The 19,702-nt window shown below is 34.4% G+C and overlaps 1 protein-coding gene across 2 annotated transcripts in view; it reads left to right on the top strand.

Annotated features, from left to right (window-relative positions):
* stx (stuxnet) overlaps window positions 1-14,025 on the top strand; it is a 161,558-nt gene extending 147,533 nt beyond the window's left edge. For both annotated transcript variants that reach the window (XM_067785164.1, XM_067785163.1), the window contains exons 3-4: window positions 5,199-7,328; window positions 9,082-14,025. In XM_067785164.1, coding sequence (XP_067641265.1) covers window positions 5,199-7,328; window positions 9,082-9,795 — 2,844 coding nt within the window. In that variant the 3' untranslated portion in view covers window positions 9,796-14,025. The remainder of the gene's footprint in view (window positions 1-5,198; window positions 7,329-9,081) is intronic.
* The last annotated feature ends 5,677 nt before the right edge of the window (window positions 14,026-19,702 follow it).

Raw genomic sequence — 19,702 nt, 5'->3', positions numbered from 1 at the left:
CGGAAAAATTCGTAATCATGCCAGTTATCAGCTCATCATAATTTTCATCCCTATGATTTCCAAGAAAGCCATGAACTACTGCCTTAAAACTGTTCCACGCTAGTTTCTCCTCATTGCTAAGTAGGTCCGGGAAAATATCGCAGTTCATAATTTTTTTTTATTTGAGTGCCAACAAAGACTCCAGCTTTAATTTTCGCCTCTGACAGCTTTGGAAAAAAAGTCTGCAAATATTTGAAAGCTTTAGACTCAATATTAAGAGCCTTCACAAGTTGTTTAATAACGCCCAATTTAATATGCAATGACGGCATCAATATATTTTTAGGATCGACAATTGCTTCATGTTTAATATTAAATCTTCCCACTCCATACTCAGTACGTTCAGGCCAATGTTTTTGGCAATAGTGGGCGGCATCATTTCTGCTATCCCATAGGCAAAGATAACAGGAGTGTTTGGTATATCCACCTTGCATTCCAGTAAAAAAACAAACCATCTTGAAGTCTCCATAACTTCCCACTTGTATTCCGTATATTTGATTGCAGTTAATAGCATTTTAATACTGTCATAATTTTCTTTGAGATGTATGGAATGTGCCAGTGGAATAGATGGAAATTTGTTCCCATTGTGTAGAAGAACTGCTTTTAGACTTTTTGTTGAGCTGTCGATATAGAGGCGCCATTCATTTGTATTACAAGGAATACCAATTGCTTCAAATAAACCTTTCACGTCATAGCAAAAACAGAGTCCATCTTCCTTACTGTAGAAACAAGAAAATTCTTCATGACGCTTTCTTTGCCGAGATATTCGAACATCAGAAGTAAGTAAATTTCGTTGTTTAAGCCGCGATGCTAATAACTCTGCTTTGTCTTTTGATAGATTTAAGTCTTTTATTAAGTCATTGAGATCTTCAGAGTTGATGAGTAGTGGTATTCCTGGTTCAAATTGAGGAACAAATTCGGAATGTACGGATGCAGATGAACTCGGTATTTGAAAGCTGCTTTGAGGGAATAGTTGCTTTTCCAGCACAGGTGAATCAGGTACAGGATTTTGTTCCGAATGTGGTACTGGAGCGGATGTCGATGGTAGTTCCGGATATATTCAGCCCAATTCTAAACGAAAATTCCGTGCGAGTTTTCTCCCTTCTCCCATTCCTCGTATTCTAAATAAAAATTCCTTGTGAGTTTTTTCACTTCTCCCTTTCCTCCTATTCTGAACAATGTTCGAAAAAGCGGAAACCGGTTATGGGAGAAAAGTAGGTATTATGAATGTGAGGGAGAGGGAGATTTCTCTGCCATTTCATAGGAGTTTTTTCACTTGTTAAATTAAAGGGAATGCATCAAAATAGTTAAAGGAAATTGGTTATTTTAAGAAAGAACACTTATTTGTACAAATTTGTGCTAAAAGGTGTATTTATATTCTACCACAATATTCTCACTTCTAATACAACAACAACTACAACCACAATATTCTTTATTTTAAGTTGAAAAGTATATCATAAGCAACGGTAGAGCTCTCGGTATATTTGATGCAGCCATCCAGAAATTGCGCAAGGATTTTTTAATAAGGCTTAAATAGATTTTGGCATATGATGAAGGACGAATTCAACTCAACTTGGCCGCCAGAAAATTGCTTTGCCGAATGAAAGCAGGCAACTCCGGCAGATTTGTGTTATGCGGCCGTCTTCTTCTTATGTTCCGCTGTTGATGTTGCTGTGGCACCAATTCATTACTCATTTCAGTGAATACCACATGAAATGCAATAAATACTGTGCAATGTTTATATTTTATTTCTTAATTTCCAACAAATTTGCAACAATAATTAAACTTTTCAATTTTTTAAACAAAATAAGAAATGTGCAACGAAATTTCAATTGACAAAACAGCTGACTTCGAAAATTCGAAATTCCTATTCCCCAATTATTGTTCTCCCTAGGAGAACAGAATTGGAGGAATTTTTCCGCGGGAATAAAAAAATCCGCGAGAATATTTAGAATTGGTCTAATTGTTTTCCTTAAACGTTTTCCTTTCAGTGGTTTCACTACACAAAAATAGCAATCAGTGTCATGATTACTGCGAACTTCATGGCTCTTTTCTCACCCTGGTACCAAACTATAATAAAACGTAAAGCATTTCATAACAATTTCAGTTATTATGCAATTATATATATGTAGATATATGTATATATATATGAAACAGTTAGTACAATAAAAAAGAGAAAATAAACTTACGCTCCAGAATGCTTCTGCAAGAGTTACATGAAACATGTGGAGCCCATTTTTTGTCCTGTTTTTTAACAGGTAGACCGAAGTAGGTTAGGTAGGCCTCGCAAATCCTTGTGTTTTTAGTTAAATCAAACTTTTTTTGTCTTCTTTTAATACATTCGCCACATATATAGCAAAACGAATTAGCCGCTCGTTTACAACTTCTCGAAGACATCATTCCTCTGTGATATGCAAAGTGTCGTCCACAACGAGTGACCCAAGAAACTACAGCTTCTTAAAAAAATTTTACTTACAAAAACGCTATCAGGTAGCTGGCATGATCTATTGCTAGGCCTGCCAATCCGTCAGTAAAAGTTTCGATGAGTTTCTTAATATGTACTTAACGAATTGCCAAATCAACCTAAAATCATGTGTATCTGGGACCTTTTATATCCTTTTTACTGTTTCTCAGCCACATTTTTTTGGTTTTTTTTTTAAGATGAGTATGTTGTGCTTTAAGTAGATCTTTTTTCGATGCATCGCTGCATCAGGTAGCTACCCGCCGCCCTCTATCGACCGAAATAGCGCGAAAGGACCTACATTAGCCTGGTGCAAAAATGCAAAATTTTCAAATCGCTATAACATATATATTTTTTTAAATTGAAAAAGGCAGACAATAAAAAAAACAAACGTTAAAATAATAATAAGAAATGTATATAAAAATTGAAAATGCAATACAAAAGTTACAAACAGAAATATTAAAACAAGTAAAAATAAAACATAAAAATAAATTTTTCATATAAAATAACAAAAAAAGGGTATATATAGAATAAAAAATATGGGAATTTCAAAAGTTAATAAAATGTAACCAAAAATGAAGTAAGATTAAAATAAAAATATTTAAATTAAAAAAAATAATAATAATAAAAGTGAAGCTTACAAACATATTCTTTAATTGAAAGACCGGCGATGAGTTAAAACGGCAGTAAAAGCGGGACTTAAAATTTGCCCCTAAAACATGAACTTGTTGGTTTTTTCCATAAGAAGCACACATACCGGATCATTCAATTCGGAACAATTTCTTCAGTATCACTTTGGGATTAGATATTTTAGGTATCATTACGGGACAATTTTGGGGCAGTTAAAACATCCTTTCGGAAGAAATGAAAGTGCCAAAATATGAAAAAAGAATTAACAAAATGTAATTAAAAGTAAAAAAATATAAAAAATTTATCACATACAAATTTTTTGTTGTTTAAATGTAAGTTTTTAAAATGTGCTTAAAATAAAATTAGAAAACTAAATTAAAAGTTCAAAGTTTATTTGAAAAAATATAATTTTGTAATTTGATTTTAAAATCAAGTAAAAAGTTCAAATTTAATTGAAAAAATTGAAAAAGATAATGGAAAAAGCACTAAAAATATATTTTTTATAATTTTTGTTGTTATGTCGGCCTACTGATTTGTAAGACAAACAAAAAACCGCTGTGATGGCTGAATGGTTATAGCAGCGGCGCCTAAACGTTGCCGATGAAGGAATTTAGCAGTTCCCGAAATGGATCTATACAACGAGCTTTGGCAGTTGTCTAAATTTTTTCTTTCTTCTATTCTAATTTAATAATTTTTTCAATTAAGAAAAAATGTATCATAACAATAATAATGATAAAATAATTATTGTTAAGCCTTGAGCTCGATTCGAACCCGCGATCTTATATTTTTTATATAAAATTACAAGAGTATCTTTCAAAATGTAAAAAGTTTAAGTGTAAATAAGTAAAGATATTTTTATTATTTTATATACAAAATAAAATATTTATATAGTTTTTGTTTATATAGTAAAATTTTGATCTTATTTTCTTTTTTAATTTTGAACTATTTTTTCAAGTATGTCTTTTTATTATTGATACGAGTAATAGAGATAAATTGCAAAGTTTACAAACGGCGATGGTTACTATGAGATGTTTCTGAATTTCACTTCTTCGTCAGCTAGCTTTTTATTTTCTTTTATATTTTTGAATTTTTTTTTTTTTGTTTTCCAGAAGTATAGAATAAAAAAAAAACAATTTCAAAAAACTAAATGTTGACCTATCCCAATAAAAAAAGTAGTAACTTACAAGTTTTTTCAGCAAAGTCATTAAAAAAGTCTTATCCCTGGAGACCGGCTAAAACGGTTGTAACTGAAAAAATACAAAATGTTTGATATACGTCCTTGTTAACACAATTTTTAAGTTACGACCTTACTATTAGGGTAGGTTGATATATATAAAATAACAAATAAATTAATAAGTTTTGAAATAATATAAACAGAATATAAAAATTTTTCTTAAATAAAATAATAAAATTATCTTTAAAAATGTAAGAAATAAAGAGGTTAAAAAAAAAGAAACAAAAAAATTAACCTAGTAACAAATAAAATAAAATGAGATAAAAAAATAAAACAAAAATTAAAAAAATAAAAAAAAAAGTATTTATAAGTATTTATGCATACACAGAAAAATAAAAAAAATTTAAATAAATAAAACATAAACAGTGTAAATAATAAAAATAATTTGAATATTGGGTCCGAATCGAGCTCTAGGCCTAGCACTAATTATTTTTTCATTATTATTGTTATGATAAAGTTTTCCTTAAATGAAAAAAAAAAATATATATATAATAGCATAAACGAAAAATACGATTTGTATTTAATATTCAAATAAATAAAAAAAACATTAAACTAAAATATTGGATCTTCGCTACGAATTTTTGTAAACCAAAACAAATGAAGTTCCATTTTTAATGGCAGTGACTGTATATAAAATGGAATGGTAAGCCGGTATACGTATTGCCAGCGTGTTGCTGCCACGCCTTTCGCACTGCACGTGACCACCAACTGTTTATGACATAATTTTTTACGGCATTTTTTTTTTCTCTTGTGTACGTGTACCTACACTCGTGTTACATTTAAACATTTCAATTTACCAATAATAAACAAATTTCCAATTCCTCTCATGTCTTTCAGGCTCAACGCCCCGAAAATACCGTCATGCAAGCGCTCGAGTCGCTCAATGATTCTCAAGTAAACGATTTTCTTAGTGGAAAAACACCATTAAATTTGAGTATGCGTCTCGGTGATCATATGATGTTAATACAATTACAATTGAGCACAGTTAATCCAGCAAATGGCGCTAACAGCTCAACGAATGCCAGCTCGAATGGCGCCAGTAGCAGCTGTTCAGGTAGCAACAACAATTCAACTGCGTTACGTGCACGCTCCAATCAGCGCAACAATCGTTCAGCTTTAGCAGCCGGACACAGTCATAATTACCATCATCATCATCACCACCATCACCATCATCAGACTGCGTCATCGTCATCGGCATCATCAACAACAACAGCAACAACTGCAGCTGCAGTTTCCTCCACTAGCTCCTCGTCAGTACACGCTAACTCTTCAATTGGTACGGGACGTATAATCGCAGGTTCATCATCATTATCTGGTAATAATGCAGTTAGCACCACCTCACACGCAGCTACGAAATTGGCATCTGGTAGTACGTTGAAGAGCTCAGATCTCAGTTCATTTCTGAGCAAGCGCGATTATGAAAATCTACAAAGTATTGTCAAGAGTATCGCTATGTCACAGCCTGCGCGATTAACTTCATCGGCATCCGGAGGCCAAACGCTAGTACAACAATTACGTCAGTGCGTTTCTAACACATTAAGTAACAATGGTAGCTCATCGGCAGCGTCTTCTGCTGCGCATAACTCTATTACAACAACAACTCCGCCTGCAAGTTATCAGAATATATGTGCATTAACAACTGGCAACGACACCACCAACTCACAGCAAGCAACAGCAGCAAATGATAATGCTGCATCTACATCTGCATTGCTCGAACAGTCACCTATTAAATCACTTTCAAATCTCGTTTCGAGCCCTATAAAAACAGCGGCTATAAAGAGTATACCAATCACCAAGAATGGCGGCGTCGCTATAGGTAGTGAAAGCGCCAACAATAGCGGCACCAATACCGCTACTACAGGAGAAGCTGTATGCCCAGATCCTATTGCCGCTAAGCTAACATCGTGCCTTTGCACACGTCTCAGCGGGGGCTCGGCAACCGATAAGGATACTTGCATGGATACGACTGATTGTAACGGCGGCGCAGAGAACGCCAAAGCAGTTCCTTCAAGCACAGAGGCAATGAATATAGATGATGGCGCTGTCGTACCACCACAGCATTTGGTAAGCAGTCCGTCAATGCAGAAGCTAGTTACAGGAGGCAGCACCTCCTCACACACTGCTGCTATTCTACACAAAACTGCTAACAATCCAATAACACGCTCGAAGCATCGTGGCAGTAGCCATCATTACCATCACCACCATCATCATCATCACCACCACCATCATCACCAGCAACAGCAGCAGCAACTACAACAACAACATAAGACGCTTTCACCCATTTTGCGTACTAAGGCTACCCCCAGTGCTTTGGCACGTCCCATTCCAGTGACAAAAACACAGCAAAGCTGCTTGGAAGATAGTGGTTTGGGCGCTGACGCTGATAGCAGCATGACAAATATAACCACGTCAGCTACTGCACCAGCACCCACATCAGCAACCTCGGCAGCAGAAACAGCACAACCTCTACCAGCTTCAAGTACGTCGGCTGCCGCTTGCAGCAGCAGTGCTCTAGATGATTCTGGTGTCGTTGTATCAGATTCACGCACTCTCGCTGAAGCATCACGCAATCTAACACAGACACTACGTAAACTCTCCAAAGAGGTTTTTACCAATAAGATTGATTTATCTGGTGGTGGTGGTGAGGAGAATTCACGTAAAGGCAGCAGCACAGGTGCTGTAATTGAGTCTATGAAGAATCATGGTAAAGGCATATATTCAGGTACCTTCTCAGGCACATTAAATCCAGCTTTACAAGATCGTTATGGGCGTCCAAAACGCGACATCTCTACAGTTATACATATATTGAATGATTTGTTGAGCGCTACACCGCAGTATAGCCGTGGTGCGCGCATAAGCTTTGAGGCACCAAGTACATCATCTTCGTCTTCAACAAATGGTAGTGGAGGCTCTTCGACATCTAATGGTGGCACAGCTGTACATGGCATACGCAGCAGCAGCAAACAGGTGAGTTAAAATATTATCGTAGGCAGTGGCTCATAGTTGAAACTATTCAGTGCTATTCTGCAAAACTCAAAATTCATATTTTCTTGTTATTGGATGCTCGGAAGCTTGCAAAGAGCATATAAAATGTTTTATGGTTAGTTACGAATAGTTGTGTTCCAAGTCTTTCGGAGCATCGGCGACCCCAAGTATTACTCGATCGTATTCCAAGCTTACACAGGCGGCTGTTGAGTATACAATGTTCTGTAAGTTTACCTGTTCGAATTCTTAAAATATTCTTTGAGAGTCTAGGGTCGCTCTGTAGCGATTTGTGCCAGACATAATAAGACTGGCGTCTAATCCCCTCTGGAGATTTCGAGGTATCTTCTCTGTCAATTCTTTCATGTTGCGGGATGTAATAGCTTTACCTCCTTAGAGTTCGACTGGACGTCTGCTGTAGAAATAAGTAAGTATGTCAGGTCGAAGATTGCCTCCAATGATGTCGGGTATGTACGTATTGCCCCGGTGTTGCAAACACATTAGGCATTGGAGTTTTGTCAACGATTGCCTCATTATTGATCGAGTTTTTCTCAAAATAAAGACTACGAAGCCATAACAGATTCATATTCATATTTATGGACTTCATGGGCGCTATTTAATTTGGTATCAAAATGTTGCCTGCCAGTTAAGTCCATTCTTCTGGTGCAAGCGATGATGGCCGCCTTGAAATGGTTGATTTTAAGCGATACACAGGCACAATTGTGTTAAAGGTCACGGCCCTTCGTGGTGTGAACCCGGAGGGCATTGTTCCCTGCCTGGGTTTCAGCGATTTTCGTGTAAAGTAGTGAATCTAGCCATCTTCGGTTAGGCTTCTTTACTCCTTTTCTCTGTAGACTTATTATTGAAACATCTTCGATGTCTAAAGCCCCCAGCACTGCCTCCTTCAATTCGAACGGGCTAATCTCGTAGTCTACTATTATTTTCATTAGCTTCCAGACAACGGAAGTTGTACTAATTGGCCTGGAGGACTTCGCTTGGAAAAAGTCCCAGCGCAGTAGCGCTGCGTAGATGCCAACCACCACCTGAAATGTGTAATTTCTAAAGGACTCCACTGCTCATTGACTGCTTTTTTCCAAAAAGAGGCTATTGGCTAGGAGCCAGTCTGTTGAGTTTGGTGTAACTCTGGGCAAGCTTGCAATATATACATATTGTAACTAATTTATTTATTTGAAAACTTCTGCTAACGTTCGAATCGCTAAATTGTTGAATAAATCACTCCAATATTCAGTATTGCAACTGGTCTTCATTTAGATTACTTTGGGAATAGTACTTCACAATTATACTTCACAACCAATAGCGTGTTTAAATCAAAACTGATTACTGATTGTTCAGCTTGCGCTGCTTTTATACTCTCCGTTGCTTCGTTCGCATATTTCTCCAAAGGTCTCTAGTCAGTTTTTGGTAATTAGTTATATGAGTACATGCATTTGTAGTTTATAGCCATATGCATGTGTATGTGTGAGTAACTACTTCGGCTGATGCCCACATCTTTGTGTGTGAGATAGCTCTTTGTCGCCTTCTACATAATAGTTGCTAGCTTTAATGTGTACATGTACATAAGAGTGGCTGCTTCACGTTTTTGTTGTTGTGTGATTATGTACTAACAGCTTAGTGATGCTAATATTCGTCACAATATTCGAAAATATTGCAGAAAAAACATTGCACCACTCTTCTTTAAAAACGGAAAATCCAAAATAAATTTTTTCTTCACTTGCAGCTCACCATGAAAAACCATCATCATCACCACCATCACCAACATCAGCAACAACATGCACCTTCGTACGCAAAATGTTTACAATCTCAACAACAACATGGCAACAATGGCGTTTGCACATATGGTGAATGTAATGGTCATTACGCTGGCAGCAGCAGCAGCAAAACTTCAACTACACGCAACAGCTCAAACAATCATGCCTGTTGCAAGGAAGCAGCCATCAACAACACTGACGAACGTACAATCTGCAATTGTCGTTATCGCCATAATAGCGAAAGTGGTGAACGTGAATGTGAACAAATGTGCCAAAAATGTGTAACCGATTTAGAGAATTCAAAAACGAAATCAAAAATCGATCAATTGCGTCAGGTGATGTTACAAAGTAAACAACGACGAGAGGCACGCAAATTGAAGGGAGCACCATATGCCACACGGGCAGCAGCAATTGGTTCACCAACCACAAAAGCAGCTAACGCTACCATCATCAGTGCAAGCACCACCAACACTGTTGCAGCTGTTTGCGCAAACAATTCGAATACAATGAATAACGCTACAGCAATAACTGCAAATGCGTCTTCTCCATCGTCAGCAAATGCATTGAATAAAAGTACACCGCAATTGGCAGCACCTAGCAATAGTAGTAGTAGTAATAATAAAGCAACACCCAGTGAAGTGTCACCTAATCATATTGTGGAGGAAGTGGACACTGCAGCTTAAATGAAATACCATTGACTGTAGGAAGGAGGCTAACTAAGTGAGAAAGATGGAACGCCACGCATGCGCAACTAAGCCAGCAAACAATAAACGTCAAGCACACCAATTAACAAGCCCACTATAACTTACTTACATAAATACATATATCCTAACTTGTAGCATTTATTAGTTTATGCAATAGGAATTTATTTTACAAAAAACAAATTTAATCTCTCAATGCTTTGTGCAAAATCTTGCAACAGAAACAAAAAAAAATGCAAAATATAAATAAACATTTTAGTCAATAAATATCAATAATTGAAAGAATTGCTTGCGCGTTTGCTGCTTTTGAAACACTACCATGAATATGTATACACTGAAAGAAAAACAACAACTTACTAAATGAAATCTTATAAAATACACAAAACCCAAAAACTTTGTACTTTAATTGATGTCAAATGAATTTCGGTGTACAAGGACTTCAATAAAAATCATGTTAGAACAAAATTTAATAATTATTTGATAAAATTAATATTAATTAAACCAATACTATGTAATGAATTTTCTTTGTTATATACTACATAAATAATTTAAAAAAATGTTAATTTTGTATTTTTTACTTTATAAGTAGTGAAAATTGGAAATGTAGACAAAATTGCAAACAAACAAAAAATGCACTTTACACTTAATATCCAAAATTCTAAAAAAACAGACTTACTTTCACAAGTTAGCGAAAATTGGTTAGTAAAATTAAATATATAAATGACTAAAAAAAAATGTAGTTGCACACAACTTATCCTACATACACAACGTCAAAGCAGGCATGTTTTGAAATGCCTAAAAAAATGTTTAAACTAAAATGTGTGATTTTTCTTTTCTAATTATTCCGCGCTGTATTGTTCACTGATTTTCGAATTTGTTTTCGCTTTGCTAAAACACAAATTTATGTGCATTCTAGTAAACCTTCGTTTCAACTAACAAAATTTACAATTGAAGAAAATGTTAATTTTATTTGAGAAACGAAAACAATTTTTCAATATACCTGTAAGCCACTTAAAGGTTTATGTAATTATTACAAAATTAGTTCTAACTGGAGCACTTTGAAGTTCCAATAGCAAATGCGGGAAAAATTTATTCGAAAATGAAAAAGTCAGTCTAATTGTGAACGTAACATTTTTTTTATTGTTTATAAGTACTGCTTTTTAGTTAACTTGAAAAACTACTTTTTCGAAATTTGAAAAAGTTGCAGAAGAACTTTGAATTTCGAAAAAATGCGAGGAAAATCAATTCGAAAATGAAAAAAAGTGAAAGTGACAGATTTTTATATCGTTGTCGACGTTGACTAAATTGCTATAATTGCTGGGATCTACCATATCTTTACAATTTTCAAACGTTTTTCGAAAAAGCAACTCAAACTCTTTTTTTAATAGTTTTGCACGTCTCATTTTTATAACGTTTTCGAAATTGAAAAAAAAAACTTTTTGCTTTGCTCCTAAACAGCAATTGTTCGTGTTAAAGTTTTGTTATTTTAAAATAAAACAACAATTCGAAAGTTGAAAAAGTTCCGCAAGTTCGAATTTTTTTCTTAAATCATATCATGACTTAAGTAATTATAAAAAAAAAACTTCTAACGCGAGCACCTTGAATTTGGAAAAAAAAAATTTCTGGGAAAATCAATTCGAAAATGCAGATAATGTCTTATTGTGATATGCAAATTTTTATATCGTTTTCGACGTTAATTAAATGCTGTAATTGCTGGGATAAAATTTTTTTATTTACTTTTTTATGGTATAAACCATTTTGCTATACTTGTTCGGACTTTGTTTTTCGAAAAAGTAGCTGTAGTTTTTTTTATTAGTTTTGCACGCGTTTTTTTTATATCGTTTTCGAATTAAAACGTGTTAAAGCTTTGTTATTTAAAATAAAAAGTGAGCGTAAACAAATCATCTTACTATATTCGAAAATGTTTTGTTTTCAAGAGTAATAGTATTTCTACGGCCTCTTTTTTAATTTGAAACTGAATGTTTGAATATTTGCTTATATTTTTCTTTGGCTAATTTATTTTCAAAGTTCGAAAAAATTCTGAAGACTTATGCTTTTTTGTTGATAATTTTCGATACTCGCTGAATTGCCCGAGCTAAACATTTTTTTATAACTCAAAATTTAAAAGCGAAAATGATATTCTGCATCCCACATTTCTTTCTTTACACCAAACTGAAATATCTACTTTTTTTCGAAAATGTTTTCTTTTTGCCACAAGGATCTGTAAGCATTTCGCAATGCAGTATTTTACATGAAGTTCAATTTTCGTCGTTCAAGCAGCTTCTTGAAAAATAAATCACAATAGAGTACGTTTTGCGAATATTTCTTTATTTTCCTTTTTTTGTTTTGAAAATCGAAAAAGTTGCTCAGGGTTTTATTTTTTAATTTGAAGTTCCATTTTCGATTGCTTAAGCCATTTTTTGAAATACGGAACAACGTCCGATTCAATACTAGAAATTCGAGAGCTTTCAAGTTTAATTTTCGATTTTTCTCCAAAGCACCAGATCAATTTTTTTTTATAATTTTAAATTGAAATATATCATTTACTCTGCCACTTTTCGAAAATGTTTTCTTTTCGTTTTTTGTAGCGCTATTTTTGCATGTGTAAATTAAATATTTGAATCCTAAAAAAGTTTCCGTCATTCTTTTCAAATATGCTTGCATAAATACAATAAAATAGTAAATTCGAAAAAAAATATATATACATATATCCACCTTTGAATCGAGTTCCAGCATAGTGCTTCTTTTCATATACATAATATATTTTCAAATTCAACTCAATTTCTTTAGTGCCAACTGCATAGCGTGTCCTTAAGTTACTCAAAGCATACTTTTAGGCGCGAAAAAAGTTTTTTTTTTGCTCACAATTATTTTCTACGCTAGAATCTAGGAATTGAACTTATTTTTCCTTTGAGCAGCCACATACATATTTTCTGTATACATAAATATTTATGTCCAACGAAAATATTAAATTTATTAAAAAATAATAATAATAATAAAGACTATAGTTTCTGTAATAACAATTGTGCAGTCGTTTACTGTGTCTATGTAAAATTGTTTGCTTATGTTTCGTTTACTTATTTATGTTTGTTTTTAGCATATTCTCATAAAACATATATGAACCTGTACTATTTGTTATTATATTTGCTGCTTTTCTTTAAATTACTTTAGTGTCATGCAATTTCACAGTTTTGAATATAATAAAATTGTTTTTGTAATTTTGTTAGTACATGTAAAATTTATTAAAATGGTGTACGTATGTATGCACCAAATACTAATTCATAATGAATTTAATATAAGTAAAGTATAACGCGAAAAACTGAAGTGTTAATTTTATCTACTTATGCTACTTACAAAATATGCTTAATTATAATTTCAATATGCATATATATATGTATCTGCATTCATACACTTTAATATACATATGTACATACACATGTATGTTGCGCTTTAAAAACTATTATTTTTAATTATACACTATGTAGTAAAGTTTGTGGTTTTGTTTATTCGAAGTTCGATTTATTTAAAAATTTACATAAATACATATGTTTATGTAAAAATCAATATCTTCAATTTTTTCCCCTTAGGCCCACTTGCAGAACGGCAAGTTATCTTTTTAACGCAGAGTTAATTTAAAAATTTTTTCAAAAATGTATGAGTTTTACCACTCATATCAACTCTAATTTTAAAAGATAACTTGCCAATCTGCAAGTGGGCCTTAATCTTTATCAACCATATACATTTATTGTTAAAATGGAATTCCAACTACATATTCCACATAACACTTACCTACATACATATATATTTGTTTTTGCTATTGAATTGCAATGAAGCGTAACAAAAAAACTTCAAAATACGATGTGTTAAAGCTTAGTTATTATTATCATAATTATTAGTGAAGTAATTGGTCTACTGTTTTATTATTATTAATACTTTTTTGTCTTATTTGTGTTTTGTTTCTTTAATTTGGTTTATTTGTGTATCTTATATATGTTTAATATTGTATTTGTATCTTTGTGTCGCCTTTCTAATCGAAAATTATTCGCTTTATATTGCACTTTTGTTAATTTAATTTGCAATTTTATGTAAAATTTTCGTTAGTATAATTATATACTTACATAGATACATACATAATATATGTTAAATAATTTAAAAAAAAATAAAATTTAGTGAAATGGTATAATTACTTTGAAGCAAAAAAGAAATCAAAAATAGTTTTATTTATTATTCATATTCTTCTACTTGTTGTTATTGTTGTTTTGCGTGAGAGTGTTAGTAACATTATTTGCTACTTGTATTCAGATAACACAGGCCCGACAGCATCTCAGACCCAGAAATCGGACTATCTATTTTCGAAGGATTTCGGCTCGGGTTTTCGAGATATCCTAACCTAAAAGTTCAAAAAGCACCACTTTTGCCCATACTTGATGTTATGTAGCCTTGCAGATGTTTTCTTTCACCAAAATTAAAGGATGAAATCTTTAAATATAAGTCTTCTTCTTTAAAATGGCGTTGAGTTTGCTCAAATATCATTTTTTTTTCGCTGAGATATCGCATTTTGAAATTTTGATGTTTCTAAATTTTCCAGGGGATACGGGAGTTGATGGGTTAACGGTTATGTTGGTTAGCCCACTTGTGGTATGATATATCTACTAGATAAATAAGACTTATTTTAAGAAAAATATGCGAGTAAACGCTGTCCCAAGGGTTAAGTGGGTTAGCCTGCTTGCGGTATGATAGGGGTGGTTTGTAGGGGTTAGGGCTGTGTGTGACTTGGTACCCGAGGGTTAGATAGTGTAGGGGTGTGGTGAGTTAGCACACTTATGGTGTGAAACAAAATTTTAAGAAAAATAAGAAAATTAGTAATCAACTATATCATGTCTATGTTATCTCAATCGTGAAAAAAATGATATTTGAGCAAAGTCAATGCCATTTGAAAGAAGAAGCCTTGTATTTAAAGATGCACTGTTTGGTGAAAGAAAACATCTGCAAGGCTACATAACCTCAAATATGGGCAAAACGGTGTTTTTTGCACAGTTAGTTAGGATATCTCGAAAACCGGAAATTCCGAGGCCAGATTTGGATTCAGCGCATCATACACCTTCGGAAATATATAGTCTGGTTTCTGGGTCTGAATGTTGGTTAAATTTTGTCGGCCTGTGTAAGTGGCCACTTATTTGCAAAACTCTTTGTTGCAACTCCTGCATATTTTATTGAAAATATCCCATTTCTTACCGTGTCTTAACCAATATATCTTCGAAGAAATCGCCGTGACTAACTGACAATAACAGCATCTGCGTCTTGTTTGCAATCAGGCTTACCAATAACGTCAATCACAGCAGCAGTAAACCTGTGATTTGCGTTGCTACTTAGTAACAGTAAATAGCGCAGTCGCATTTTACTACTGCTACTTATTCTACTATAAGAACGCCCTCTCACGAAGCTTACTGCGCCATCTACTGCTACAAAGTCGCCGCACAAATCACACAATCATGTTATGGAATCGCATTTACATATCTGCTGTCACGAGATTTTTGATTGGGTCGGTGATTGCGATTTTTGGCAAGCGTGATATTGATGGTAGCGTGTTCGCCTACCACACCAAAATTAATCAAACTCTTAAGAAAAAAGTTAATTTATGGCCACAAGTGCACAACCCAGCAAACCAAACATTAACAAAATTGGTCCAACTACAGATATGGAGAAACGTTTTTTTAAATTACAAAAAATTCTAAGTGGTGTCGCCCCTCAGCAGTGGTTTGGCAAACACTCCGAATGTATTCCTTCGATGAGCCGGCTAGTCTTCTCTCGGCACCACCGCCTATGATTCCGAGCCATACATCAGAACAGGTATAATGAGCGACTTGTAGAGCGTGAGTTTTGTTCGTTGAGAGAGGACTTTACTTTTCAATTGCCTACTCCGCCCAAAGTAGCACTTATTGGCAAAAGTTTAATTTCTAAGCTCCATTGTTTTCACTGCTTCACAAATAGACGAAGGTTCTTAACAGTCTCGAATTTATATGCGTCAACAAAGACGTGGCTGCCAAGGCGCGAATGTGCTGATTCTTTCCTTGATGACAGCAAGTACTTTTTGTCCTCATTTACCGCATGACCCACTTTTTTATCTCTTTATCTAATCAGACGACGCCATCAGAAACAGAATTGTTACTATGTTTCATTGGAAAGCGTTTTTATGTGGCAGGTGCAACTCCTTGCGTACAAGGCAGTAACGGGATTTGGATTTTAGACGTCTTTTACGACAGTCATAGTTTCCGCGGGTATATTATAAGGCCCCATAACCCGTTAAAAGAACTACTCAGCGAAGTCTCGTTTACTTGCAGATGCCGTTCGAAGTCGACATGGAACATATAGGTCCCCCGTCCCAAAATTACGAGGATTTCTATTTATATTTGGGCCTTGACAACACTAATTGCTTGCCGGCGCCATCTGACGTTTTCAATTGAAAGTTTGACGTTTTTAAGCATAACCTTCTTCAGAAAATTTTGACATTTGAGCACAACTTGTGTTGTTTGCAGTTACTTAAAAATTGTATCTCAGGGAAAAAATGGAATTAACTCGTGAAAATTTTCGTGCGATGATTTTTTACGACTTTCGATGTGGATTATCAAGGCAGGAGTGCTTTGAACAACTAACTTCCACTTTTGGTGATGAAGCCCCATACTTTGCCACTGTGAAACGCTGGTATAACGAATTCAATCGTGGCCGCCGTTCGCTCGGGGACGAAAATCGTGAAGGTCGTCTAAAATCAGTTGTTGTGCAACACAAAATTGACGCTGTGCGCGAACTTATATTGCAAGATCGTCATACGACTTATCGTGAGATTGAGGCGTCCCTGGGCATTAGTATGTCGAGCATTAATAAGATATTGCATGAACATTTAGCTATGAAAAAAATTTTTTCGCGTTGGGTCCCGCATAATTTGACAAAAGCTCAAAAAGATGCTTGTGTCAATTGGTGGAAAGAAATGCTCAAGAAATACAATCGCCATGCATAAAAAACTGTATATAACATATACACAGGTGACGAGTCTTGGATCTATGCGTATGAGCCCGAAACAAAACAGCAATCCACTGTATGGGTCTTCCAAGATGAGCCAAATCCGACAAAAGTGATTCGTGCGCGAAGCACTTCGAAGCAAATGATCGCCTGTTCCTTCGGAATAACTGGAAATGTGGCTACCGTTCCATTAGAGCAACGAAGAACGGTGAATTCCGAATGGTACACAACCATTTGTTTGCCAGTAGTGCTTGGTGAAATACGGAAGAAGAAGCGGCAACGAAGGGTCATTCTTCATCATGACAATGCCAGCTCTCACACATCGGCTGAAACAACCGTCTATTTGACTGGCCAAAACGTCAAATTAATGAGTCACCCCCCGTACAGCCCTGATTTGGCGCCAAATGACTTCTTTTTATTTCCGCAAATCATGAATAAATTGTGTGGTCAACGTTTTTCGGCGCCTGAAGAAGCCGTTGATGCATTCAAAACCCATGTTTTGGAGATACCTCAATCGGAGTGCAAAAAGTGCTACGAAAATTGGTTTGAACGCATGAAAAGTGTATTGATTATCATGGAGAATACTTTGAAACACAATAAAGCCATTTTCGATAATAAATTACTGTCTTTTCATTATTAGGCTCAAAATATAAATAGCAACCCTCGTATTAAGAAAATTTATAAAGTAGCACAACGCAAATTGAAAGAGAAGCTCGACATTTGTAATGCTCCGCATGTGTCTTTGATACTCGGAGGGCACTCTTAGAGCATGTATTTGAAGCTACCAATACATAGCACTGTAATTTGAATCTGCTACTCTAAGCCAAACTTGTCTTACTTCTAAGGTTGCTAGGCGTTCAACTCGACTGGATTTGGTATTACCTGGCTGTCTCGATTTTGCCTAAAACCAATTTTTCAGGGTCCAATCTTTGTATCGCGATGAGAAAGGCATTGCGATTCGAAGGCCGCAATGTAAGGTTAAACTTGTCGGTCAATAAAGACCTCACATAGACTGACAGTACCCATAACACATGGCCCACAATTTGTTTGACGACCAAACAGGAAAACCTAAATATTAGGACTCCAGGACCCAGCCTTACGAGCACAATATATGCTCAGCCGATTCCTCCTGCAGTAAAAATTCCAACAGCTACTGTCCTTGACTACGCCTAGTTCATTGGTATGTGACGCCAAAAAGTACGCCCATCATGAGCCTCAAGTCTTCTCTCCTTAGAGATAGTTATAAGCAATTTTGTTACTCTAATGCAGAACCAGTGCCCTAATGTCATAAGCTGCCCTTCAATCCACACGTTTCCTGCTTAACTGATCATATGCAACTGCTGTCTTCTTTTAATTTCTTCGATGGCATTGGAACCTTTACCCTATTTTCATGGCGCGCTGCATCCTCCTTTGCCAACTCATCCATTTTTTTGTTACCTTCTGCCCGCTGATGACCAGAAACCAAGTAAATATACTACGCATCCAGTATATTTTTTAGTTTTTTGTTTGCAAAATTTTTAGCTGTTCGAAGTTTGGTTATATTTGGCCACAAAAATCGATATGGCTTCGATTTTGAATTTAGCTCATACGTCACTAATATACAAATAAATGCGTAATCATGAAATTTATAGAAAAAAATATTCTATTGGCGTAAGTAGTGCAAGTATATAAATAAAATTAATAAACATGAGTCTGACGTAAATATATTCACAGTTAAATAATTTGTTCTATATGTATACTCGTATGTGTTTGCTTTTAGTAAAATTTTTGCAATTTGTTAAAAACCAACACCACGTCGTCAAAAATAAGCAAAACACCAGCAAAAAAGTATTTGTTAAAAAAAAATTAATTAATAAAAACAAAAAAAAAATTATATTAATATATAATAATAAATAATAAAAACTTTCATATGTAAATACTGTTTAACTACTTAATTAATGAACAAAAAAAAAAAAAAAAAATTATAAAACCTTTGCTGGGGTTTGACAAAAAAGTTCGAAGCGATTTCGGATCCACAGCGCAACATTTATTTCAATTTTTTCTATTAAACGATTAAAGTCTCTCAATAATACTTAATTCAGTATTTTCGAAGCCACTGATATTGAAATCGAAATTTTCTGATCGATTTGAGAAAATGTGAAAAGAGTTTTGAAATCTGAATTAATTTTTTTTTCAAAATTTTTAACAAAAATAGTCGAAATTGCAGTCACTCACAATATTTTTGTTATAAAAGATTTTATGTATGTTTGTTTAATGGTGTGTTCAGTTTACAGTTATATTTAAGAATTCATGAGCTTAACACCGTCTTATAATAATTGAATTTCAATTATTATGTTTTCTAAGAGAAACTGAAAAGAAAGAAACATTTACTGGCATATTGCGATGGACCCATTTCGAAAACCGCCAACGTAATCATCATCAGGCAATTTTGTAATGTTATCAAAGGTTTCACCGGGATTCGAACCGTGAATCACATGGTGAAACTGGAGTAGCCTTTAACCACTAGGCCATCCTGCTGGTATTTGTTTTCATGCTTAATTCAGTTTTTCTCATTTCTACACTAACAACACAATTGAGACATTTTGTCTCTATATTGATTTGTGTGCCACGTAGATTTGTTTTTGTAAAGTTTTTCTTCGTTGCGAATGAGAAGCTTTGTAAAATCGGGCTCAGTTTTACATATTTATGTATGTTTGTTTAATGGTGTGTTCAGTTTATAAGCCGGTGTTTAGCTCATGAATTTTTAAATATAAGTATAAAAGCTTTTATTTATATCTATATAATACTACTTTGTCTTGGATTCGAAGCTAGAAAACTGACGAAACTTTATCGGATCTTCAAAATACAAAAATAATTTCTACCATGAGAAAGG

The sequence above is a fragment of the Eurosta solidaginis genome, chromosome 4 (genome assembly GCF_040869045.1).
Source record: "Eurosta solidaginis isolate ZX-2024a chromosome 4, ASM4086904v1, whole genome shotgun sequence".
NCBI lineage: Eukaryota > Metazoa > Arthropoda > Insecta > Diptera > Tephritidae > Eurosta > Eurosta solidaginis.
Note: the sequence above shows the minus strand (reverse complement) of the source record. Positions and strands in the feature narration are given on the sequence as shown.